At 34.8% G+C, this 25,390-nt stretch overlaps 3 protein-coding genes across 17 annotated transcripts in view; 2 read left to right on the forward strand and 1 right to left on the reverse strand.

The window, feature by feature from the left end:
- fwd (phosphatidylinositol 4-kinase beta fwd) overlaps window positions 1-10,895 on the forward strand; it is a 158,371-nt gene extending 147,476 nt beyond the window's left edge. For all 15 annotated transcript variants that reach the window (XM_073987320.1, XM_073987327.1, XM_073987321.1 and 12 more), the window contains 10 exons: window positions 1,101-1,212; window positions 2,624-2,972; window positions 3,095-3,328; window positions 3,399-5,930; window positions 6,006-6,124; window positions 6,188-6,325; window positions 6,391-6,665; window positions 6,737-6,825; window positions 6,897-7,061; window positions 10,347-10,895. In XM_073987320.1, the coding sequence (XP_073843421.1) occupies window positions 1,101-1,212; window positions 2,624-2,972; window positions 3,095-3,328; window positions 3,399-5,930; window positions 6,006-6,124; window positions 6,188-6,325; window positions 6,391-6,665; window positions 6,737-6,825; window positions 6,897-7,061; window positions 10,347-10,534 (4,201 nt within the window). In that variant the 3' untranslated portion in view covers window positions 10,535-10,895. The remainder of the gene's footprint in view (window positions 1-1,100; window positions 1,213-2,623; window positions 2,973-3,094; window positions 3,329-3,398; window positions 5,931-6,005; window positions 6,125-6,187; window positions 6,326-6,390; window positions 6,666-6,736; window positions 6,826-6,896; window positions 7,062-10,346) is intronic.
- The window catches only part of elg1 (enhanced level of genomic instability 1), a 35,715-nt gene that overhangs the window by 2,367 nt on the left and 7,958 nt on the right, over window positions 1-25,390 (reverse strand). Inside the window, exons 3-4 of the mRNA XM_073987336.1 lie at window positions 22,111-23,924; window positions 21,763-22,049 (exon numbers count right to left, since the gene is read on the reverse strand). Of these exons, the coding sequence (XP_073843437.1) occupies window positions 21,785-22,049; window positions 22,111-23,924 (2,079 nt within the window). The 3' untranslated portion in view covers window positions 21,763-21,784. The remainder of the gene's footprint in view (window positions 1-21,762; window positions 22,050-22,110; window positions 23,925-25,390) is intronic.
- LOC141404082 (cytochrome b5) lies at window positions 19,100-24,412 on the forward strand. The gene is made up of 4 exons (XM_073987363.1): window positions 19,100-19,360; window positions 20,604-21,007; window positions 21,083-21,214; window positions 21,442-24,412. Exons 2-4 carry the CDS (start codon window positions 20,894-20,896, stop codon window positions 21,553-21,555), a joined length of 360 nt encoding a protein of 119 aa, XP_073843464.1. The 5' UTR covers window positions 19,100-19,360; window positions 20,604-20,893; the 3' UTR covers window positions 21,556-24,412.

The following is a 25,390-nucleotide window of genomic DNA, read 5'->3' on the forward strand; positions in this document are numbered from 1 at the left end:
GGTAAAAATCGCTACAAACCTATGGTGCGTATGTGGTTTTAGCGATTTTTACCTCAGAACAGTTGGCATCCCTGGTGTAAAAAGTTTTTAAAGAGAGCATCATTCAGCGCCATGTTTGTTTAAAGAGAAGTAAACATTTTACAACTTTTTTGTGTATTGGAACGCTTTTTCGAGTAAATGTGTAAAAGTCGTAAAAATTTTAAAAACTTTTTAGTTCTGGAACACAGCTATATTCTTGCAGGTTCTGGAACAGAGCATTTACTTGAACAAATTGGTGAACTTAAAAAAAACAATATGTCTGTTCCACTTGTTGCTTTTGTGTTTACTAATTTTGATGTTTTAAGAATTCAGGAAAAACAAGGGTTCTATAGGTAGATTTTTTCCATTTAAATCTACCTCTTTACCTATACCATGGTAAAAATTAGCATATTCTTGCAGTTCTGGAACATACCAAATTTGAACTTTGTAAATTTGGCTTTAGCTGTATTAAATTGCGTAAAGTTCGTCAAGTAAATCTTTCTGGTCAAAGAAAATCAAAAAAATGTTCCGCTATATTTTTTGCACATTGGAGACAAGGTTGTCTTTATGAAAACAAAATGACACGAGTGCAGCAAATTTAAGCAGTAGTGGGATTCCGACAGAAATCTGTAAAATTACAAAGCAACACTTGCGGTATCTCTAACGACAAAATTCGTTAATTATCGAAATTATAAGCAAATAAAAATGTACAGAGGAGCCGAATTCAGTAGGGGGACGCATTTTTTGGAAACCGACAAAAATCGGTACAAATTAAAATGCTTGCAATTTCGATAATTAACGAAATTTGTCGGTATGTTATCAACCAAAATAAAGCTGTCGCTAAGTCCTACCGATAGCAACTGTGTTGGACACTTTTATTCATACTTTTCATTCATAATTTTGGGTTTTAAGATTTTTTTCGCGTTAGAGAATGCCATTACAGGCCTTCTCTGGATGTTAAAAGTATTTATTGCGAAGTATGCACCAAAAAGAATAAAACAACTGTATTTACATATAATGCCATATACCTACTTCATAATGTCTAATAATATATTTTTTTTTCTTTTTCATTTGTTCTTAAGGTCTATGGGAATATTATTGCCTCCAGTTTCTCAAGTAACTAATACCCGCATAAATCTTACCCAGCATCATCGTAATCGCAGCTTGGACAGTGCTTTGCAAAGGATACCTGAGGTAAAATATAAACTTACTTATTTAGTGTACACATAAAATTGAACCGATATATGAGAAGGAATCTAAATGTGTTTCTTGTTGAAGAAAAAGAATAATTACACTATTTTTATATCCTGTGTCTTTAAACGTGAGATTATGTGCGTTCAGAAGGAAGAAAGCAATTAGATGTCAACTCCTACAATGAAAAAATTTCAGATTCATCCGGAAGCAGTTTTTTCTCTATCAGCTCTTGTTTTTTAGATACAGCTCAGAAACCTATTCTACGATTTTTACCCAGATTTTCGTTATCCTCGGTCACAAAAAATATTTTTTGGTTATTTTCTAAACAAGAGTTTCTTAAAAAGATGTTGTGAGCTCAATCCAAATAGAACTTGATACATTCTTCAGGATTATACTTTGGAAAATATAGAAGATCCATATTGGACTTTGTAAAAATTGCGAATTTTGAATGCTTTAAACCAGAATTTCGTCATCAGGACAAACAGAGGGTGCATCAGAGTGTATGTCAAAATGCGTGGGATGTCCACGGCTATTTCCAAGTTAAAATAAATATAACAAATAGAGCGTAACATCAGTGGTTTTGTTGTGGTCCTTGAAAAATGATAATTGTGTGTTGAAAAAATTTTGTTTTTTGTTATGAAAATTTACGAAACAGCACATAACTTCGATTTCTACCGTAAATTATGTAAATTTTTTTAAAGCAGAACTAGCACTTATCATGGAATATTCAGAACCAACTCCAAAATGTCGGATGTTACACCTAATTTGACGTCCTTATTTTCTCTGGAAGATAGCCGTAGGCGTCCCACTCATTTTCACATACAATATGAGATACCCATGACTTGTCCTGACGAACTTAATCTAGTTTGAAGTACTCAAAGTACGCAATTTTTACAAAGTCCGATATGGATCTTCTATATTTTCCATCGTATATTGATGATAAATGTAGAAACAATTATTTGGAGGAAGAAAACATCAAAAAAAAAAAAAAAATATTTATGGTAGAGAAAAACTGCTTTCGGATTTGAATATAACTCGCTAATTTGATATATAAACAGTAAATACTTCGAATGAGACAAAGTCGTGTTGACCAGTGTAATTTATGCATTGCAACCCGACTACAGTTGCGTTGCCGAAAGCAAATTCCATAATAGAAAATGGCATTTCTGCTTTGAAATTCATTCTTTTTTTTAGAATAAAATTAATAGCTGAAAGTTCAAAACACTTATTGTGCATCAATTAGACAATAAATTCGTTGTGATTCGGTGAAGTTAAGAGTAGAGGGTTCGTTTTCTCTTCGATAATCAAATTGAAGCCATTAAAGAAAACGTATTTTTAATATTCTCTTTCTGTGCGACTCTTTTTTTTCTTTGTCTCTCCACACATGTCCTTCTTTCGATGTTCTCAAAAGGTGGAAGTCTCTTCACCCAATGCTGAAAGTGAGAATACATTCTGCACACCATCCATTCTCGGGTCAACAATGTGCTCGAAAATTGTAACGACAGCAGCAAATGTAACGGCGGCGCTGACAACAACTCAAACACCCGCACTGACGTCATCAACAACAAATGCTCTAACAGGACCAAATACAGCACTAGCGTCGCCTTCTGAGGTGTGCGCGGGTATAGACAATGCCATGGAGATTGTATCCACAACGGAACCCACAAGTACAATGGTGGCAACACAGGCATCATTGGCCGCTGCGGCAAATGGAGGAGCAGCAACATCACAGCAGAATAATATTAACAGCAGTGTCATAGGTATGTGTGTTGAAATAGAACGGAATACTCGACAGTGGTAGTGGTATTTTCCATTTGTACCATCTGTGATGCAAATTCCTTTGAAATGTTTTAATTCTCTATTTTTTATGTCATTCTTGTAGTGGAACCATATTGTCCCACTGCCCGGCTGCGACCTAAATCGTCGGATTCCGCAACATCATCGTCATCTACAACAGTGCAACGAGCAGCCTCATCAGCATCTACGGCATCGTCTAGCTCATCCTTTGTGAGTGGTTCTAATAATGTGTTAGCCGTCATAAATGGGCCGAGTGGCATAAATGTAAACGGTGGCAAGAAACGAGAAGATCTCACCAGTCTGGGATCTGATGATTCTGGTATGTCATTGAAAATGTTTTCAAAATTTTATCATTTAATTAAACATATGCATCTCTGTCCCCCATTCAGGAATAATATGTGGTTCGGATTCGGATCAAATATCATTGAATCGCATTCGGCATTCGCATGAGTCATTGGATTCAGGTGAAATGGACAATGAAGAGGAATGTATTGATATGCTTGAGACTAACTCCATGGACGAGGAATACAATATGCTACAATCGGATTTATGTTTCTACCAGTCACCCGACACCGATTGCAGGACATTGCGACCTTCAAAGAAAAACAGGGCCAACCGACAGCAGGAGAACTGTAATGACACAGCAAACAGCGAAAACTGTACCGGAACTGAAATTATGACTGCCGATACGACGTCGAATGCCGATGCACTTAGTGAACGTCAACGTTATCGGGATATGAATATGTCTCAGGCGGCCATGTCTTTGGAAAAGTGCAAAATTTCCTCCGATACCACACCGGAGCCAGCCGCTGCCGATACTGTCGATTGTCCAACACCGACTCAATTATCTCAGACACCATTAGCGGTTTGTGCTAAGACACCGTCTACACCCGTTGAATCATCCAAAAATGATATTCTCTTTAAGAATTTCTTTGGAGCAACAAAAAATGCAATTTTCCGCACAGCCCAGAGCATAATAGAAAACCATGAAAAGAAAAACGCTTCAAAGCAGATTCAAAAGTCAACAGAGGACTCGGCAAGTGCAGGTGCATCCACGCCTACAGAACAGATCAAATCACCAACTGATATATCGAAGAAGAAGGAGTTTTTCGGTTTGCTTTCGACGAACGCCAGCAAGAAGGCCGCATTGGCTGCAGCAGCCGCAGCTGCAGCCAACAACTCTGCCACCAATTCGCCGGCAACAACACCACTGACACAGACTTCATCTTGCTCCTCTGATCAAATACTAAACCCTTCTGGTGGTATCGATAAATCTTCAAATGATAAAGATTCTTCCTCTTCCGTTGAGTGCATAGAGAAGACACTGAGTTTACAAGTACCTAGCACCACCACATCCGCCTTGTCCAACATCGCATCCTTCTCTGCTTCCAACTCATCAATATCGAAATCTTCTTCCATATCATCCTTGAACAAGCTCAAAGTACCCGGTGTAGTGAAATGCTTTATCAAAGAGCGTCCAAATAATTTGCAAGATTCCGCAAATCAACAAAAGACTGAAAAAGGTCCCAGTGGACTATTGAGATTTTTTGAATCACCAGTTTTTAACATTCACTTTGCCATTCATTATCTCTTCTACTCCAAAGAACCAGGTGTCCTCAGTTTCATTGGCAACAAAATATTCAGTTTTCCCGACCAGGAAGTGGACCTTTACATACCACAACTCATTGTCATGTATGTACAAATGGATGAACTGGCCGAAGTCTTAGACCCCTACTTGACAATTAGATGTCGCAAATCCGTAGACTTCTCTTTAAAGTGCCTATGGCTTTTGGAGGCCTATAATTATCAACACAACGATTCTATGGGTTCTCGAAAATCGCAATTGGCTTTAATGAAGGAGATTTATTCGAAGAAGGAACGCAAACAACTAACAAAAGCCGAGTCACGGGACCAAGGTGGATCTAATCCAAACAGCACCGTATCACCGCTAGCAAAGAAAACTCATCACAGATCCCAATCGGATGCAACAGTTTTACTCGCCGATTCACGTCGCAACTCATCGAGTCTTAGTATAGCAAATCGTTTATACCAGCAGCCACCATACACCACACAAACCTTGCCAACAACACCCGCTAAACTATGCTTGGGTGATCTAACATCCGGCAGAGCGTTCGACAATGGTTGCACGTGCTTTGAAACAGTCAGGGGGCAAGTGAACGATCTGTTGGGCCATAAAACCGTGTGCTCCTGCAACGCTCCCAAAACAGCACCGCAAAAGGAGTTCATGAAGGCCCTAATGAATGTAGGCAAGAACCTTACGAATCTACCTTCAAAGGCCGAGAAAACGTCCGCCCTGCGAATGTTTTTGAATCTGATAAACAAGAATTTACCCGCTCGTGTTTGGTTACCTTTGTATTCAGACATTCCACATCATGTTGTACGTATTACAGAGGAAAAGACTGCTGTTCTAAACTCTAAAGATAAGACACCCTACATCATCTATGTGGAGGTGGTGGAAGTGCCTGATATCTACTCATCTTCCCTAATACCCAAAATGATGCCGTCACTAAGGCATACAAAATCGGAGGAACACCTGGAAGTGGGCGGAGGTGGATCGTGTCAGCATCATCACACTCAACAACAGCAGCTGCAGCACGCCACCTGTAGTCGAACCTCAAGTTGCAGTAGCCATAATAGCTGCCGGCGTAAAAAGGAAAAACTCCTGTCCGAATCATCTTCCGCAGATAATAATGCGACGCAGGACCAACACCAGACCACTCAGTGTAGCGGTGGCAATAATCTGTTATTGTCACCACCCCAGCTGAACGAAGACGACGTTTGGTCGCAGGAAGATGATGAAATAACAGCACAATATTTGCATATGCGTAAAATGCGTGCAAATTCTGAAAGAGATGCCATATCACAAATGTCATTGGATTCGTGCGATTCGAGAGACCAAGGTAAATATTCGAAATCCTCATTATCTGTTCACCAAGAAAAGATAGAATACAACCTTGACCTTATTTTGTTAACAGGCATGCCCGTTCTATTCAATATTGGAGATGTCCGTACCCGCCATTGTAATAATCTAAGTTGTGAAAACACAAAATCCTTCAGCAACGATCCTGAAGATCCATCTGCAGCCGCTCTTAAGGTAGGCAAAGGATCGATTCGACATACGGAACCAAATTTTAACATTTCATTTTGTTTTCTGTAGGAACCATGGGACGAAAAGGTGAAACAAATTCGTGAATCATCGCCCTATGGCCACTTGTCAAATTGGCGTCTGCTGTCGGCCATTGTAAAGTGTGGTGATGATCTTAGGCAAGAACTGATGGCAACACAACTCTTACAAGTAAGTACAACAGCAAGCTTCATGGTAATGGAATTAATCTTATTTTTCATATATTTCAATTTAAGATGTTCAAAATAATCTGGCAAGAGGAACACGTGGACCTGTGGGTACGTCCGTATAAAATTGTTTGTCTCTCCAACGACAGTGGCCTTATAGAGCCAATCCTGAATACAGTATCGCTGCATCAAATCAAGAAGAATTCCAACAAATCATTGAGAGATTATTTCATTGATGAATATGGGCCAGCCGACAGTGATGCATTCCGGATTGCCCAAAAGAATTTCGTTCAAAGCTGTGCAGCATATTGCTTGATTTCGTATTTGTTGCAGGTTAAAGATAGGTATGTAATTGCATTTTTGTGTCTTAATTAGCTCGCTATTATTTCCTAATGCATATGTTCTTCCTTTGTAGGCATAATGGCAATATTCTGCTGCACTCTGACGGTCATATTATTCACATTGACTTTGGTTTTATTCTAAGCATATCTCCTAAAAATCTAGGTACGTGTGTGTATTTTTACGATCAACATATCGAGTTTTGTTAACATCGAGATGTTCCTTTTTTGTTTTAGGTTTTGAACAATCCCCATTCAAGTTGACTCCGGAGTTTGTTGAGGTAATGGGTGGAACGAATACCGAACATTGGCGTGAATTTAACCGTTTATTACTGGTGGGCATGATGACTGCCCGAAAACATATGGATCGAATTATAAATTTTGTTGAAATAATGAGAAGCAGTAAGTATCGGGGAAATTTTATTTTTTATTTGTATGTATATTGCGATGAAGAAGCGAGCGAACGAACTACTACCAAATCATACTCCATGGTGTCACCAAAACCGTATTAAAATTATTATTAAAAATTAGATAATATTTCTATGAAAAAAGGCTAGAAGGCTCCACGGTCAAATGTATAAGTTATTTTGTTAGTTACCTTTTGTTGATAATATCAAGACATTTAATTAACTCTATACAGATCCTGCTATAAAACAGATCAAACAGACCAATTCACACCAGCTACTACTGATTGCAAAACGTTTAAACTTGTCACGAAATACTTTACGAGAAAAAGCTCAGTAGGAAGAGATCTGGAAAACGATAATCGTTCTCGTACAAAGCCAGGCAGGTCTAACAGGGGCCTAATTACACATTCGATTCGATAGAGTATTTGCTCGTGAATGAAAAAATCGAACTATTAAACCCTATTCGAACCACCAACAAAGATGTCAATATTACAAGATAGGAAAAGTCAATTGTTAAAAATTAACTGTAGGTGGAGTTAACCTCTGTTGCTACGATATCATAGCAACATTCTGTTAAACGAAATCTGTTATAATTGTTCCACAACATCCCATAGGGACAAGGGAGACTGTTACGCATTGGAATATTGACAAGAAAAACATTGAAACTCAAGTTTGACGGCATCCGCTTTTGATTTTTTCATTGAATGAAAAATAAAAAAAGAAAAGAAATAAATTTCAGCCACAAAACACAACGTTAATGTTTTCTGCCGCGAGAAATGGGAATCAATGGGAACTATTAGCATATGTTTTTGGAAAATGCATTTGTTCGGGTCTTTATTGCTATACGTCTTTGCCACCAACAAAGATGTCAATATTACAAGATAGGAAAAGTCAATTGTTAAAAATTAACTGTAGGTGGAGTTAACCTCTGTTGCTACGATATCATAGCAACATACTGTTAAACGAAAACTGTTACGCATTGGAATATTGACAAGAAAAACATTGAAACTCAAGTTTGACGGCATTCGCTTTTGATTTGTTCATTGAATGAAAAATAAAAAAGAAAAGAAATAAATTTCAGCCACAAAACACAACGTTAATGTTTTCTGCCGCGAGAAATGGGGATCAAAAACGATTGGCATTGCTGTTATCAATTCCAGTGAGTTGTGTAGCCATCTGTAACCAAAATGTGGAGCTATTAGCATATGTTTTTGGAAAATTCATTTGTTCGGGTCTTTATTGCTATACGTCTTTGCCACCAACAAAGACTGTGTACTCCAAAGTGATTATTGACATAGGTCCACATTTTGTTCTAGGCCCACCCGATTCCGAGTTTTGTTCATCATTTTAGGCCGAATTATCTATAATTGGACATTTGGGGATCCCAATGATCAAAAAACTTTTCCAACAAAAATTGTGAACATAGGTCCACGATTTGTTCTATAAGCCTCAAATTAGCTGAAATTGGGCGGTATTCGTATATGTGGCTAGAACAGTATGGGGCCTCTTTTTTATTTCATTAATTTACTCAGTAATAACGAAGCTTTGGAAGAAATCTATCGAATAATTTGGAAAAAAACTTAAAATTCCCTCTAATCAAGGGATTCTGTTATATGGTGCCATAGCATAAAACTGGCTCTACATTTTTACAAATTCGTTATCACACCTTCCCATACAATACATACAGGCATGTCACAGAAACAAATTCCGATCGAAAGTGGAATTATTTCCGTATTTAGCTTCGTCAGAAAACGAAAAACGAAGTAGTTTTCGGAATGAAACCACTTTTGATTTTGCAAACGGAATTGTATTTTTATTTTTTTTTTTTAATTTACCTCATAAAAAAAAATGTTGTTTTGTTAACAAATTTACATTTAAATTTCATATTTAAACTAAATAATGAAGTTTTCCGATTTAACAATATCGATCGGAATCTGAAGCTAAAACAAAAACGATCAAAATAAAATTACGGAATTGAAACCATTCCGATCGGAATGCAACCCCTGTTTGTGTTCGATTCATGTCAAATTTTGGGACTGGGCATATTTTTGCATATGCAAAATTTATGCATTTTACATATTTTCTTATGCAACAAATATTTCAATAATAGGTACAAAAATGTTTGTGTGTACAATTTTTCTGTCTAAAATTCTCTTCAGACAAGTCAATAAAATAGAGAAATGTATAACCACAGCCACAACCTTCAAAATACCGAAAATCGGGAGGTATCGTTCTATGGGGGCTATATGAAGGCCTGGGCCTAAACCGACAAATTTAAGGTGGAAAGTTTTTTACCCCCAAGGAAGACTTAATACCAAATTTCAGCCATTTCGGAGGGATATTGAGGGCACAACCTTCAAAATACCAGAAATCCGGAGGTACCGTTCTATGGGGGCTATATGAAGACGTGGGCCTAAACCGACAAATTTAAGGTGGAAAGTTTTTTACCCCCAAGGAAGACTTAATACCAAATTTCAGCCATTTCGGAGGGATATTGAGGGCACAACCTTCAAAATACCAGAAATCCGGAGGTACCGTTCTATCGGCAAATTTAAGGTGCAAAGTTTTATACCCACAACGAAGACAAAGTGCCAAATTTCAGTCATTTCGGAGGGATATTGAGGCCTCAACCTTAAAAATACCGAAAATCGGGAGGTCCCATTCTATGGGGGCTATATGAAGACGTGGACCTATGCCGACAAATTTCAGGTGGAGTGTTTTGTACCCCCAACGAAGACTAATTACCAATTTTCAGTAATTTCGGTGGGATGTTGAGGCTATAACTTTCAAACTACCGAAAATCGGGAGGTACCGTTCTATGGTGGCTATATGAAGACGTGGACCCATGCGGACAAATTTCAGGTGTAAAGTTTTATACCCCTAACGAAGACTTAATACCACATTTCAGCCATTTCGGTGGGATATTTGGACCACAAATCCTTGAATATATTTTTGCATATGGTTTTGCATATGCTCATTTTATGCAGATATGTAAAAATACGTCAAAATATGCACGATATGCAGAATATGCAAAAATTTCTGGGCTTAATTCGTTTTATTTTGTAATAAAATGAGTTTCTGTCTAATCAGATTTTCTCTACGACCATCCTAACCATATATGCATTTGCATAGGATTCCGCTGTCTACTGATAATATAGGGTGCAAACATTGATTTGTTTGATTGTTCGAGATTTTAACATATTTTTTTTAATATTTCCCTTCTTATTATATGTTCAACAATTTTTAATACGAATATAAATTATTGCTTTATTTATTACAGATGCCCAACTGCCCTGCTTCAAAAACGGTTGTTCCGGCACAGTACAGAATCTCCGCAAACGTTTCCACATGAATTTAACTGAGCAAGAAATGGAACGCAAAGTTGAGCAATTAGTGCAGGATTCGCTAAAGAGTCTTTCGACAAAGTTATACGACGGTTACCAATACTACACGAACGGCATATTGTGAGAAAGGTTTTTCATGAAAATCTAAAGGCCTGCAGATATTCTTGAGCGTCATCCAGATGCTGAATCCAAACAGTTGTTGTGCGAGCATATATGATTTTTCAAAAAGATGAAACGAGTTTGTGTGTGTGTAAATATAGACTAGTTTATACCTAATACACTATTCTTAATAAAACCTATATTTTAAAATAAATTATACAAATTTAGAAGTAATGCAACGCTAAGTAATAAGAAAATATTCATGATTTTTCTTTAATCTTTATAATAAAAAAACAACTTTATTATAAATGCAAAAATAAAAGAAATTACTAGTTTAAAGTTTCTTACTTTAAAAGCTATAAAACGCAGGAAAAGAAAACAGAAAATTTTGATTTTGTAAAAAAGGATTGATTTGTTTGTTAACCCCGAGCAATGTGCAGAACATATTTTTTATAATAAAAATATACATATATATAGTTAATTTAAAATAATAATGTTCTTTTACTATATATCTAAAAAGTTTTATTCTGTGTGTGTTTGTAATATATATACATATACTAAATATAAATAATTCTGATTCTAACTAAAGAAATGTCTAAAAATAAATCAAAAACCTTAAGATAGGAGCAAGGTATAGCAATGTTCAGTTGCTATTATTAACTTTGACTGCAGATACAGAAAAAAAACAATATTCAAAATGAAAAATAGGAATTCTCTAAGAAATAAAGATATGAGCGCGAAAATATATAATTATAGTACCATACATGAATGATATTTTGAATGCCTTTGATATGTACGTGTCCGTTTTTGAATGTGTATACATGTGTGTGTTCTTTTGTTAACATTTAAAATGTATGTAACTTAAATATACAAAAAGTATGAAAAAAAAAAAAACCATTTTTATTACTGCTCCCCCATACTACTGATAAATTGTTATTCAAATTACTCATTTATAGCACTGGTCCCATTCATTATTCCAATCTCGAAAAACAAATCATATGCACCTCTTCATTATTGCGAAGATTTATACTTAGCTAATATAAATGAAATGCGAAAAAATAATTCAATATTTAGATATAAATAAAAAACTTTATAAATTTAATTAATCAAGCTTAACAACACTCAAAGTGTTTCCACATTTTTGTATAATAACTAAATCCTTTAGCTATCATATATAAAATGAAGCAGAAAGCATAACGAATTATTTTCGTTTGTTATCAGAAAAATATTCTATACCATTATATAATGGGATACAACACATTATTACCGAAAAACAAATATGTACAGAGGAAGATAATACAAAGATGCAGATAAAACACTCCAGGAGACAAAACAAATCGACGCAAAATTCTAATTTGGAAAAAGGGAAAATAATAAATTAATCTCTGCGTTTAGGATTTATATTCATTACAGCGTAGCATATATACAAAACTACAATATTATGATTAATGCATCCCATACAAATATAATAATAATTATTATTAATGAATAATACATCATCCTTCATTAAAGAATAAAAAACAAACATAAGAATTTTTTTATTTGCTTATATGATAAATTAAAACTTACAGAAAAAATATAAGTAAAATGTTAAATCAAAGCAAAAATAACAAATTGTGGTTTTTATTTAATTATTTCACGGTAATTAATTAAAGGGGAAACGCTGAATATTCACCATCTTGCTCACGTGTTTTCATAGAGACTGGGGTTCCAACTAGAAACCATTTATTATTTCCATCCTACCATAAAAAAACGAACGAAACGAACAACAGAACTAGGAAATATCAACGAAGACATTCTGAATTTACTGTGGAGCATTTTAGTTACAAAGAGCACCCTACGAAACCGATCAGACTCGAGAACTTCGGGAAGTAAACATAAAAATAAAACAAGTAAGCAAAGGCTATATTCGGACAGGGCCGACCATACGATACCCTACACCACTACGCTGCGAGTAAGCTTTCAGCAAATCAAAGTTTCTTTTGGAATCAACTAATCATACCCGTAGTTGGACCTTATATGAATGAATCTTTTGCAGTTAGAGTAGCTAGGCTGTTTAATATACTTCCGAATAGTCTTAAAGTTTTTTGCTACTCGTACTCTACTTATAAAAGAAAGCTTCTTCAACATTTTGCTGAAATTGAAATGAATAATTGATGTTTCATTTTTAGCTTATTTTCCACTCGTCACGTCGACTAAACTGATTATCTGTATATTATGTGCTTCTTTTTTGCGAAAATTGTTATAAATATTTTCCACTATGAGTAGGCAATAAACCGAGTAGCTATGAAATAATTGGAGTAGCTACGATGTAATGAAGAACTTTCTAAAAAAAAAAAAAAAAAAAAAACGGAAGAGCAAACCGTAATTAAAGTAATTAGATCTCCAATTTCTAGCTTTAACAACTTTTTTCCCTGCACGAAAATTGATTGTCATTTACATACATACCACATCATATATCTGTTGATTATTATAAACATTAAATTTTTTATATTGTATTATTAATTTGTATTCAATTTACAAGTTGCTTTAACATTGGAGTTGCTATGATGTAATGAAGAATTTTTTCTAGCTTTAACCAGTTTTTATCACTGCGCGAAAACTTATTATCATTTGCATACCACATCATACATCTCTTAATGATCATTTCATAATTTAACTAATAACTTATACGATATACTTATTATCAATCTGTTGCTTTAAAATTGGAGTAGCTATGACGTAATGAAGAATTTAAAAAAAAAATTAAAGAATATAATTGTAACCAAAATAATTAGATCTCCAATTTCTAGGTTTAAGATGAATTATATATATGAAATTGTTTTTAGAGTAGCTATGATATCTAGGTGGATTCTTTGTAATTATATAAATTGGCCTCAAAATTGGCTTCAATTGCAAAGCAAATAAATAAATAAATAAATAAATAAATAAGCTCATTGTAAGAAATAAATTTTTGGGGTCTGCAACCTTATCACACTAAATTTAAATAACAATATAATCAGGCATGTTCTGGCATTCACCACTGCACCTCACGTGTATAGAACACACCTAAAGTTGTTCTGCAACACACTTTACACCTAGTTGGGGGGTATTCCTCACACTGTAATTTTGATGGCGAGAGCTGAGTGAATCCTTATTTTTTAAAGAAACTAATTTAAATTTTCTACAAAAAACTGCATAGGACTAAAATCTAATGTGTTTTCTATTAACATTTAAAAAAATATTTAATTTTCTTAACAAAATATGATTTAAAAATGTATTTTTTTTCCTAAAGTACCAAATTCAACATGTACGCGCTCTTGTAGAAGTTAGCTTCTTTGTTTACGTCTGTTTCGTAAACAATCAAAAGAACAAAGCGTACATACCCACACACGCATGTGTATTCGTTGATGCGCCAACGCAGACTAATATTTTTTCATTGTTAATGATAAAGTTTGAAAGCTGTAATAAAGCTTTCCAAAGTTCTTTCGTGAAATATGAAAGCTCTTTTCACGTGAAACACAGAACATCAATTGCTTTCACAGGTGAAGTGCATGTGTGATGTGAAATGGATACACGGTGAATTCCAGAACATGCCCGAATAATTGTTCCACAAACATCACAGAAGGGACAGGGCGTGCACCACGATTTATATTACAGCAATAGTATGGGGCCTACTGTTTATCGCCGAATCCGAAAGTCATGTCTTAAAACACCACCTGTAGAGAAGTTGTACATGGTTGAAATACTCAGAAAATGTCGCCAAGTTTACTGAGGGGTATTTTGCCATCGTTGGAAATTTGATGTTTGCTGGCCGGGAATAGAACGCCCGATCTTCAGCGTGCAAGGTGGGTGTGCAAACAATTGTACCATGGTGGCACCAATAAGTAATTTTAGAACGGACATTTAGTCTGGACGTAATTTTTTGCATATTTTGACATATTTGCTTAACCATATGTAAGACTTTGTGTCCTAAATATCCCATCGAATTGGCTGAAAGTTTGTATTAAGTATTCGTTCATCACAATTTTCGACCTGAAATTTATCGGTATAGGTCCAGGTCTTCATATAGCTCCCATAGAACCGTACCTCCCGATATCCGGTATTTTGAAGGTTGTGGCCTCAATATCAAACTGAAATGGCTGACATTTTGTATTCAGTCTTCGTTGCAGGTAAAAAAACTTTCCACCTGAAATTTGTCGTTATATGTCCACGTCTTCATATAGCTCCCATAACCAAAACCTACCGACCAAAACCTACCGACTTTCTGTACTCAATCCCACGGCAGCGGGTTCTTTCGTACCGGATTGACCCGAAACCATAGTGTTTCGGCCAGCGGCTGCCAACCCAGCATCAAACCTATGCATATACGTAGGTTTTTATGCTGCTACAACAACAACTTTCTGTACTTTGAAGGTTATGGTCTCAATATCCCTCCGAATTGGCTAAAATTTGGTATTAAGTCTTCATTGGGGGTATTAAACTTTTCATCTGAAATTTGTCGGTATAGGTCTAGGCGTTCATATAGCTCCCATACAACGAAGGCTCCCCATTTTCTACATTTTGAAAATTGTGGCTCTGGTTACAGATTTCTCTATTTTATTGACTTGTCTGAAGTGAATTTCAATCAGAACAAGTAAAAAAGTATCAGTCAGCTGAGCCGACAGAGATATACCCTCAGCCACGTACCCGAAGAAAAAAAGTTAACACAATACTTCTGTAGGTTTCTTAGCTGTTGCGAAAATTTTCCAGGATGGAAAGGGCCCAAAAAACTACATGTTGCAACAAAATTCAGAATGATACAAGACGAGTGCATTTTTTCCAAACTTTGGGTAGGGAGTAGGAGTGATCCGATGTAGTACATATTCGGACCTAATACAAATCTGTAGGAAATATTTTTTTTCTTTATTAGTCTATGGATATTTTCCTTACAGACTATATAATTAAATATGTTGTACTTAATTTTCTGAATTTAAATATATTACAATTTTACTTTTCAATTTACAAAGTTTGAGCTAAATCGATTTCTCTCTTAAAGGGTTATTTTACACATTAGCCGGTAAGATTTTCTGGACCTTTTTGGGTCATTATCTCAGGAAGTATGGACTTTTCCACGAAAAAAAAAAATTACAACGTCGTAACAGGGGCCGCAAGTGCAACCTGCTTCGTCACAAATTAATAAGATCAGAGAGGAGTTGTTAAACTATACTTTTTCCAAATTTTGTGTGGGAGGTACTCAAATGATATAGTCCATATTACAACTCGATCTATGCCTGAAAGTAATATTACCAATAGCAAAGTTTGGCTCAATTCGGTTATTCCCTCCTAGAGTTATCATGCCCACAATCTTGGCGAAAAATTTTGAACCTTTGTGGGGAGGTACCGGAAGGAGTGGACCGATATGGTCTATTTTCGAATTTAAACTAAGTTTGTACAAAATATTGAAAGACCCAAAATTTTAACCAAATATGTTGATCCGTTCGAGAGTTATCGTGCACTCCAACTACGACACATGGTATTATATGGGTTGTTTGCAGTTTTCGTGCTGATTTCTGAGGATATATGGACTTGCTCCTGAAAAAAATTATATGGTCGTAATGGGGGTAGTGAATACAAGTGGCTGCAACAAAAATCAAAGCGATTCGAGAGCAGGCCTTAAACTGCACTTAAGCAAAATTTTGTGTGGGAGGTACCCGAAAGAGTGAACCAATAGGGTCCATATTGGAACCTCATCTATGTCTGGTAGAAATGTCACGATGTGCAAAGTATGGACTAATTCGGTTACTCCCTTCAAAAGTTATCGTGCGGACAATTTTTCCGAACATTTTTGAACTTTTGTGGGGGAGGTACCTGAAGGAGTGGACCGATATGGCCCATCTTCGAACTTAACACGTTCGCGGACGTGAATGCTATAGCATTCCGATGCAAAATGACGTGAATGCTATAGCATTCACATTGTCAGCCAATTTTTGTCCATTTACTTGTATACAATCTTAAGTTTTGGTGATTAATATACATAATACGATTTATTTCAACAAGGTACACTCTGTAATAAATAAAAAATAATAATAATAATCAATAATTATTAAATAAAAACAAAAAAAACTAATTTCGAAAATAATTGGGTGTCATTTTTTTCACCTCTCTGAATTTGCTTGCGTCCGCGAACGTGTTAAATCAAATCTGGACAAAATATTTCGATACCCAAAATTTGAACCGAATCGATTAATCCGTTCGAGAGTTATCGTGCGCACCAGCCAGACAGACGGACAGACATACGGACGGACATTGCTAGATCGACTCAAAATTGTCTGAAACGGATATCGTACACACATACTTGGGGTCTAAAACCATTATTTCTATGAGGCACATTTTTGGCCGTATCAAAGTGTAAACACCCTCTTTAGCCTAAAGGCTGAGGGTATAAAAATGTACACATAAACATTTTAGAAGATATTATTGAAATATATGTTGCATACGAAAATATGTGAAATACAGAAATTTTCCATATGCAAAAATAATATTTTCATATGCATAATTTATACATTTCGCATATTTTTGCATATGTGATATATTTCGATTGGACCATGAACGCATGGGAGTTGGGAATTTTTTTCCCATTCCCACATTTTCGTATTCTGAATAAAATTTTTGTGGGAGTTTTTTCCCATTTCCCATCTCCCCTCATTCTGAATGAAGTCGAATTGGGAATTTGTTCCCATGGGAAAAAAGTATACATTCTCTATCTTGAATTGTGGGAGAATTTTGTGGGGAAAATCTCCCCAGCAAACAGTGTGGGAGTTTGAAAAAAAAAATTAAAATCGTGGACCTGGGTTAAATTTGGGTCGATTATGGATAGCAACTCAACTGCAGTCCCGTTGCCAGAAGAGAAAATCATGCAATTAAAATTAGCAAAAAGACGAAAATTTTTGTCAAATTCATTCAATATCAGTGTTTTGAACCTTCAGCTATTAATTTAATTGTAAAGAAGTAAAAATTTTAATGCGGAAATAGAAAATTCTATTACTAAATTTTCTGTGGGCAACGCAACTGGAGTTGGGTTGCTATCCATAATCGACCCCCAGATTTTTTTCTGAATAACGCACAGTGGGATGAGATTTCCAAAGAGGCAGATTAATTCAGGGAAGCATTTGGGTGATATAATGTTAAAAGTGTTCAATCAATATAACGGAATACGGTTTTGGTGCATATTAAGGAATAGGAGATGATTTTTCCAAGTCCTTATAATTAGGTACAACAAAGTATATAAAGTATTTTTACGATTTTATCAACATTTCTAATTTGATTAACCTAATTCTAGTATTTTCAATTATTGGTTAAACTATAATATTGCCAGAAATTGTAAAGTTCCAATATAAGGGTATCTCCCGATTTTATGTATTTTTAATGTTTTATCACATTTTTAACATATTTTTCTGCATATTAGGATTTATGGTTCTGAGTGTATAAGAATTCTGTAAAAACTATAAGAAAAGAAATACTCATAACTTCTTTAATATTGGTCCAAATAGAGTAAATTTGTTTGTATTTTTATCAGCTATGTAATAAATAAATAATAGAAAAAATAAAAATTTAATTGATTAATCGTAGTTTAATATAGAAAAATTATAAGACAATCGAATCATTGATAAAAATTGATTTTTAATATTAAATCGCAAAAATTTCACCAAAGCCCACTGTGCAAAGTTTTTATTTTTATTTGATAGAAGTTATGTGTATTTCTTTGCCTATAGTTTTTACAGAATTCGAATTTTTCAAAGCGCGATATCTCTAAAACCGTTAGTCAAAAAAATCTGAAGGTGTACTGAAATGTTTTGCTTATGAGCAGCATCATCACAGCAAAAGGTAAAGGAAATCATACACCACTTTTTGGAAAAGTGTCCTATTCTTAATATTCCCATGGAATGAAACTTTCACATTCCCACGTTATCCCTATTCTCAAGAAGCAAAAAGTAGGACAAAGAATTTCAAAATTAGTTACACCAAATTATTATTGCATACATGCATGAATTAGGTTAATTGTACACACGCAATTATATAATTCAAAAACTGTGCTGAATGAAGTAAACGTCAAACGTTATCGTATTCTAACAAGCACACTATCTTCATAATAAGCGAACTGATGTATGCATTTTTTTAATTATTGGGGGAAAAAAGCTTTTGTGTATAAAAATATAGAAACTTTTTAATCTTGTTGCCAAATCGGGATAATTCAAGTTAAAGTTTTAACGAGTATCGCGCTAGTTTTATTTGTTCATAATAATGCTTGTGACCACGAATTTTGCATATATAAAAACAATCATTGTTCCACAACATCCCTTACGGGACAAGGGAGACTTCTCTCATATCAATGAATGCACACCGATTCATATTAGCTCAATGATATGGGACCTACTATTTATCGCCGAGTCCGAACGGCGTGTCTAAAGACACCACTTGTAGAGAAGTTTTACAAGGCTGAAATACTCAGGAAATGTCGCCAACATTACTGAGGGGTATTTTGCTACCGTTGAAAAATGTTTGTTGCCTGGCCGGGGAATCGAACCACCGACCGTCTGCGTGCAAAGCGGGCGTGCATACCATTGCACCACGGTGGCACCTGATTGTAGCAATCAAACAGAAGTTGGTAAAGAAAGCAAGCGAGCCACACGAACATGAACATCCAACTTCAATCAATTCAAGTTAGATCACAACATTTTATTGTTTGTGTGAGCGACTCGAATAAACAATTTACATGAGATCGTTTGACTTGAATCATTTTTTGTTATGAGTGCATACACTAATGAAGGTATAGACGAAGGACTACTCAATTTTTCCGCGGTCAAGTCACTCAAACCATAGACTAATGAAGGTATAGACGAAGTATTATATTGATGGGAACTATAATCTCAGATAAAAATATCCAAGAAAATATTGTAATTTTCTTTAAAAATTTTGCCTATTAGGGCGAAGATCATTTTTAATATTAATTTTATTTAATCGTTGGAATCGAGCTTAATGACCGTTTATTTTAGCAAGTGAAAAATGAAAGCAATTTTCACCAAAAATCGTCTTCGAACTTTTTGGAGTTTTCGGGTTTGAGTGACTTCACCGCGGAAAAATTGAGTAATCATTCGTCTATATCTTCATTACTCAATTTTTCCGCGGTCAAGCCCCTCAAACCCGAAAACTCAAAAAAGTTTGAAGACGATTTTTGCAAAATTACAATATTTTCTTGGATATTTTTATTTGAGAATATAGTTTCCATCAGAAACTAACCCCATGTAGTCTTTTGCCAGAACAAAATATTAACTTGTGTTTTTGCCATTTTATATTAAGTTTCTTGGTCTCGCCACACTCAATTCGAACATACTCGGTGAGAGCATTCCGTCGCCTATACTTTGTTTTGTTTGATTTTAATTTCGGTACTCAACGAATATTTTCGGTAAATTCTGCATTCTTTTTTAGCGAGGACCATTTCAGGTCAAAGCTTCGAACTGAATTTAACATAAAAATATGATATTACCAGTATTAAGCAGACTTCAAAGTAGTCATAATAATGAATTTGCTGCTATAAAGTAAAATTATTTTCAGACTTAGTAAATTTGTAAATCTGAATATGTGCGAAAATCTGAACAAAACATTGTTTTACATGCGAAAGAAAGATAACAACATGCAAGCAAAGCAACATGTTTGTCAATTAATGAAGGCAGATTTTGTTGTCAGCAGCTCTTTAATATGTTTAAAAAAAACCGTTGACTCATGAAGAATGCTCAATAGGTGTTTAAACCAGAAGTTATACGCCCATTCATTATTTTTCAATACTATAATGGGATTTTAAAAATTCCTTAAATTATAATGAGTAATTAGCAATCAATGCAGAGCCTCACGTAATTCTTATCACTAAACGGAGACTAGCAATCAAGTTACCACTGTTGTTCGGAACAGATAATTTATATCGAAATCGGGTACAAGGTATTTTGAAGGTTTTCAAGAATATACGGAAATAAAATTGATAATAATCGTTACATATTTGTAATAAATAGAAAAATAGTGTATTTTTGGATCATAATTAAATTACATTTGCTAAGAATTTGATGTACTTCTGCTCACAGGTCGTACAATTAATTGATCGATACACATCTCTTCTGAATCATGCCTCAAAAACCTAATTTCAAAGAAAACATATAGACACCAACGAAGTCAACAGAACACAATCATAATTTACTGATAACAAACGTGTGGAAATGTGAACAAACAACAAAAACATGAACCGAAAGAAACCTTTATCTTTTGTTTTTAACAAAATGCAAATATAAAATACGACGATTTCCGAGTTTCTCTTGGTTATTTGTGTTTGTATCGTCAAAGTGTAAAAACAAGCGGCTGTTTTATAGACTACAAAATGATTGGAAAATATACCTTATGTGATATATCTGTAAATAATGGCAAAGATGGCAAACCAGTTTGGATAATTGTAAAAGGCGATGTTTATGATGTTACTGATTTTTTAGACGAAGTAGGTTTAGATATATATTATTTTCTTTGAACATTACAGTAGCAAATATAAAAATCATCTATTTTCTCGTTTTAGCATCCTGGTGGTGGTGATTTAATTTTAGAATATGCTGGCAAAGATGCCACAAAGGCATTCAATGAAGCGGGGCATTCTATTGATGCCATACAACAAATGAAATCGTACAAGATAGGTGTAGTTGATAACGATGTAAGTGTGAGATATTTTAGTAATTTAAAACCAATCAGTGTTATCTATTAAAGGAAATGTTGAAGAGACATATTTTTGGTTACACATATTTAATAGTATGTAGTGCCATAATGAAATTTATATTTTATTGCTTCTTTTAAGAAATTACAAAGTACAAATATGATTATTTTAATTAGAAAACAAAGAAAGAACTAAAATAGTATTTTGTCTATTTCTGATCATTACAGTGTCAACAGGTATGTGTGACTTCTCCAACAGATACAAAAAAAGAAACGGAAGAAAGCTGTCGACGGGAAAAGAAACGAACATTTTTTTCTCTTTTCAAGAAGAATAGAATTTAATTTTAGTATTAATTTAGTATTATTAGTATAAATTTAAGCAAATAATGCCTTAACTGTGGTAAAAGGCCTGTAAATAGATTTTTATCTTAGAACCCTAGAATGTAATTTCTTGAACAAAGGTCTCTAACAAATTATACTTTTCAGAAAATGTTTCTTTTTTTTAATACATTTATATACAATGCGAATCAAAATTAAACTGTAATCTACCTTTATTTCTACGTTGAATATTTTATGTCGTGCTGATCGGTTGTGCATCCTCCACTTCGGATGTGCCCTGGAAGACTTCGCACGCCTGATCAAAGTTAGTTGTAGAGAAATTGCACACATTCACCGCATATGTCCTTAAATAATGATAAAAGCGCGTTGAACGTCTCTCTTGTGTGGAGCGTATTTTTTCACTTCTACAAATGTTTCGTAATGATGGTTCCAAATCTAAATTGCGCACTCTTTTGGATCGCAGTTGCATTGTTCCCATTTCGTTGCACAAAGATATTCTGTAATGTCAATGAACTTATTATTTAATTATTCAACATACAAGCAAAGAAAAAAACTTACATAGCTTTTGGGCTCTCGAAGAGATTGTAAGGACATAGATCGGCTTCCAAATTGATGGCGATTGCGCTCTCAAGTAAACTGTGCGATATACTTTCCGACAAATTTGGATTCAAACGATCCATAACAGAGCACATTGAATGTTGTTCTGTTTCATTGTCTAACATTGAAGCAACCGACAAATTTTCGTAGAAAGAGCACAAATTTTCCAGCGGTGTGGCTGTGTGGTTTCTAATCATCCACTGCTTTTTGGGAGATTTTGATCTGCGTTTTAAAGTATTGTTGGTTTTCGGCAAAGATGCTTGGGCAATTGGATTGCTGGATTGTAATAATTTCGGAGACACTGCAAAAATATCGTTTAAATTAATACCAAATGTTCGAAAGTCTACTGGAAAGGGAACACGGAATTTCGAATTTTGACACACCGTGTAGAATTCGAACAATGAACGATGCATGTAAACTCCTTTATTCGTTGACTTTTCTAGTGGTGCCATCTTTGCAGCTATTTGTGGGACATTCTCTTGGCTATCTTGTTGTTCCTGCTCTACTGAGAACTGCCGTTTACGCGGAGACGCAAAATAGCTGTTACCGGTTTCTTTGCTGTCCGCTGCTGTTGATTGGTCTACTGCTTTAGTCAATTGCCTTTGTCTATCACCCCCACTTTGGATGAAAAATTGAAGTTCCAAAAGAGTTTTTCTTAAATCGCGATTATTATAGAGGTACAAAGATATGATGTCATCCAAAAGAATAGGACAATTTTCTATGAGTGATAGAACCGCCAAGAACTTTGAGATATTTAAAACGTTGGGCGAAGAGAAATGTATTGTGTTTTGGGCCATTAAACGTTGCAAATGCGCACAATTTGGATTTGATGCCACAACAATGACAGGCCTCTTAGAACTTGCTGCCAAGGTATAAATAGCATCGGTAAAACCAGCATCAGTTTGATCAAATACAATATCGGCATCTTCAATTAGTATCAGGCACTTTCGTGTGGTTTGTGACAGTTCACTATTGCTAGAGTCACTACCAGTCGAATCAATATTATTCGAGTTCTGTCGCATCATATGCGTCTTTAGACCATTTAGAGATTTTTTTAATAGATTTTTCTTTTGTGAAGAACCTGAACCAGCAGCATCTTTACGTATTTGATGTGATTGAGTTGCTTCCTGTAATTCTTGAATCAACTTTTTTCCAGTTCTTTTCATTCCAGCATTTATTTCCAAAACATTGAAATTCATATCATTAGCTAAGGCGAATACTGCATTGGTTTTACCCGACGACACTGGTCCCAAAAGTACCACTGTGTTACAAGAGACACCCTGATTACTACATGAAGAGTCATTAAAATCCATGCTATCGTCCAAATTTTGAGAATTTTTTGCACTATTTGAGTTGGAGCCGTTCGACCAATTAGACAGGAATTCTTTTAATTGTGTCACTGGATTTAAATTGACCAAAACCTGTTCGAATAACAATGGTTTGTACTTTTCACTAAACAGCAATTCTCCATTTGGAGCAGTCGGTGGTGGCTTGTATTCCTCATCCGGGTTTTCTTGTTCGGTTTTACGCTGTAACTCCAGAGAGCGCCGTGTACGTCTTGTTACAACCAATGAATCGGAAACCTGTTCTGTATCCTGCGCAGAATCTATGGCGCTAAAATAGCGATATTTTTCACGCATCTGATTGTAACATTTAAATGTAGGAAAACGTTCAAATTCTGTTTTCCAATTCTTAATGATGGCTCTCTTGTTGGCCAAAGTGGGCAGTATCATATGTTCAATTTTAAATGAATTTTTAATGCGTCCGCCGCCAACCTATTGACATTTTGAAAGATTATTGTTTTTAATAAACATTTTACCAAATTCGGCAATAATATATAAAATATAACGTATATATAAATGTTAATGATTTATACATACATATATGTATGTATGTATGTATGTATGTTTATGAACTAAATGGCTTATACGAATTTAAGAGGAACTTATATTAGTTAATATCACTGTTCAAACCAATAACATATTTGGTATATGAATCATACGCACTATTTAGGCTAGTATACAAGATTATCCCAAAATGCAAATCTTTGTTAGTGTTTATATTATTTTTTGTTGAAATGGAATTTGGCCTAATCGGTTTTGATATAATAAGACTGACCAAGACATACAGTTATGTGAAAAATAATAAGGACAGTGACATTCACTGCCTTTGGTCACTCCTAAAATGTGTAAAATAGAAGAATTGGCGATGGAAATTTGTTTTTGAAAATGTACATGTATTGCAATAAAAACTCACTTTACGATTTTGGTTTCTTTTTTTTCGGTTTTATACAAAACAAATATTTTTCGTAAAATGCGCGATTTCTGCTGTGAAAAATAACAAGGACAGTTTTTCGTTTTAGTGAAAATAAAACAAGTAAAAAAAGTATCAGTCGGCTTTGCCGACAGAGATATACCCTCAGCCTGTGGGTATTAAACACCTGCATGGATACAACTGAATATATCAGTTCCGACATTTTTCAACATTGAGTGAGTATGGATATGTAGAATGTAGTTTCAGTTACAAGTTGATACTGATACTTTTTCAAACAGGTATGATATGAGTTGGTATAGACAGAAAAAAAGGAACATATTTGTTTATATCTGGTTTGTACAAACTGATATAAATGGATATTGGTGTGATACAATAAGTATTTATTGTATGTAGCCCAAACAAAATAGGAATTGAAATAGAAAAATTCCCACAGAGCTGAATTTTGGTGGAAATGTAGGATTTGTCATTACAAATGAGGTCCTAAAAATCTCTGTTGATCCCATGCCATTCATGGTCATAGGTCATATTTTTGAATTTTTTATATATCTCAAAAACTGTAAGCCTTACCAAAAAGTGACTAAAGCAAAAGACAACGACCGTAAAATTCTCTATAAGATATCGCGTTCCTAAAAGTCACATAATAATGATGTGCACATATAAAGCACCTATAACTTATTTGACCCGAAAGTCAGGATACAAAATCTGGTTAGACATGGTGCTACTGGACCGAGTACTACAAACCAAATCAAAAATGTGAATTTCGAATTTCTTCAGAATCATTCCATGGACCAATAACAAATTCTGCATTATGAAAACCATTAGGAATAACAAAACCGTTTAATTTGTTATGGAGGGTATATTATGTTTGTCATTTTGTTTGTAACTCCTCGAAATAATTATTTAAGATCATATAAAGTGTATATGTTCTTTATCAGCCCGCTTCTACACCGATATAGCCCCATGACTG

Source organism: Musca autumnalis, unplaced genomic scaffold, assembly GCF_047663935.1.
Source record: "Musca autumnalis isolate F117 unplaced genomic scaffold, ASM4766393v1 scaffold_4, whole genome shotgun sequence".
NCBI lineage: Eukaryota > Metazoa > Arthropoda > Insecta > Diptera > Muscidae > Musca > Musca autumnalis.

Bases quoted from the DNA above. Each gene is read 5' to 3' on its own strand.
- LOC141404082 (XM_073987363.1), top strand. From the start codon at position 20,894: ATGATTGGAAAATATACCTTATGTGATATATCTGTAAATAATGGCAAA. The intron at 21,008-21,082 runs GTAGGTTTAGAT...TTCTCGTTTTAG, and splicing joins TTACTGATTTTTTAGACGAA to CATCCTGGTGGTGGTGATTT. The intron at 21,215-21,441 runs GTAAGTGTGAGA...TGATCATTACAG, and splicing joins TAGGTGTAGTTGATAACGAT to TGTCAACAGGTATGTGTGAC.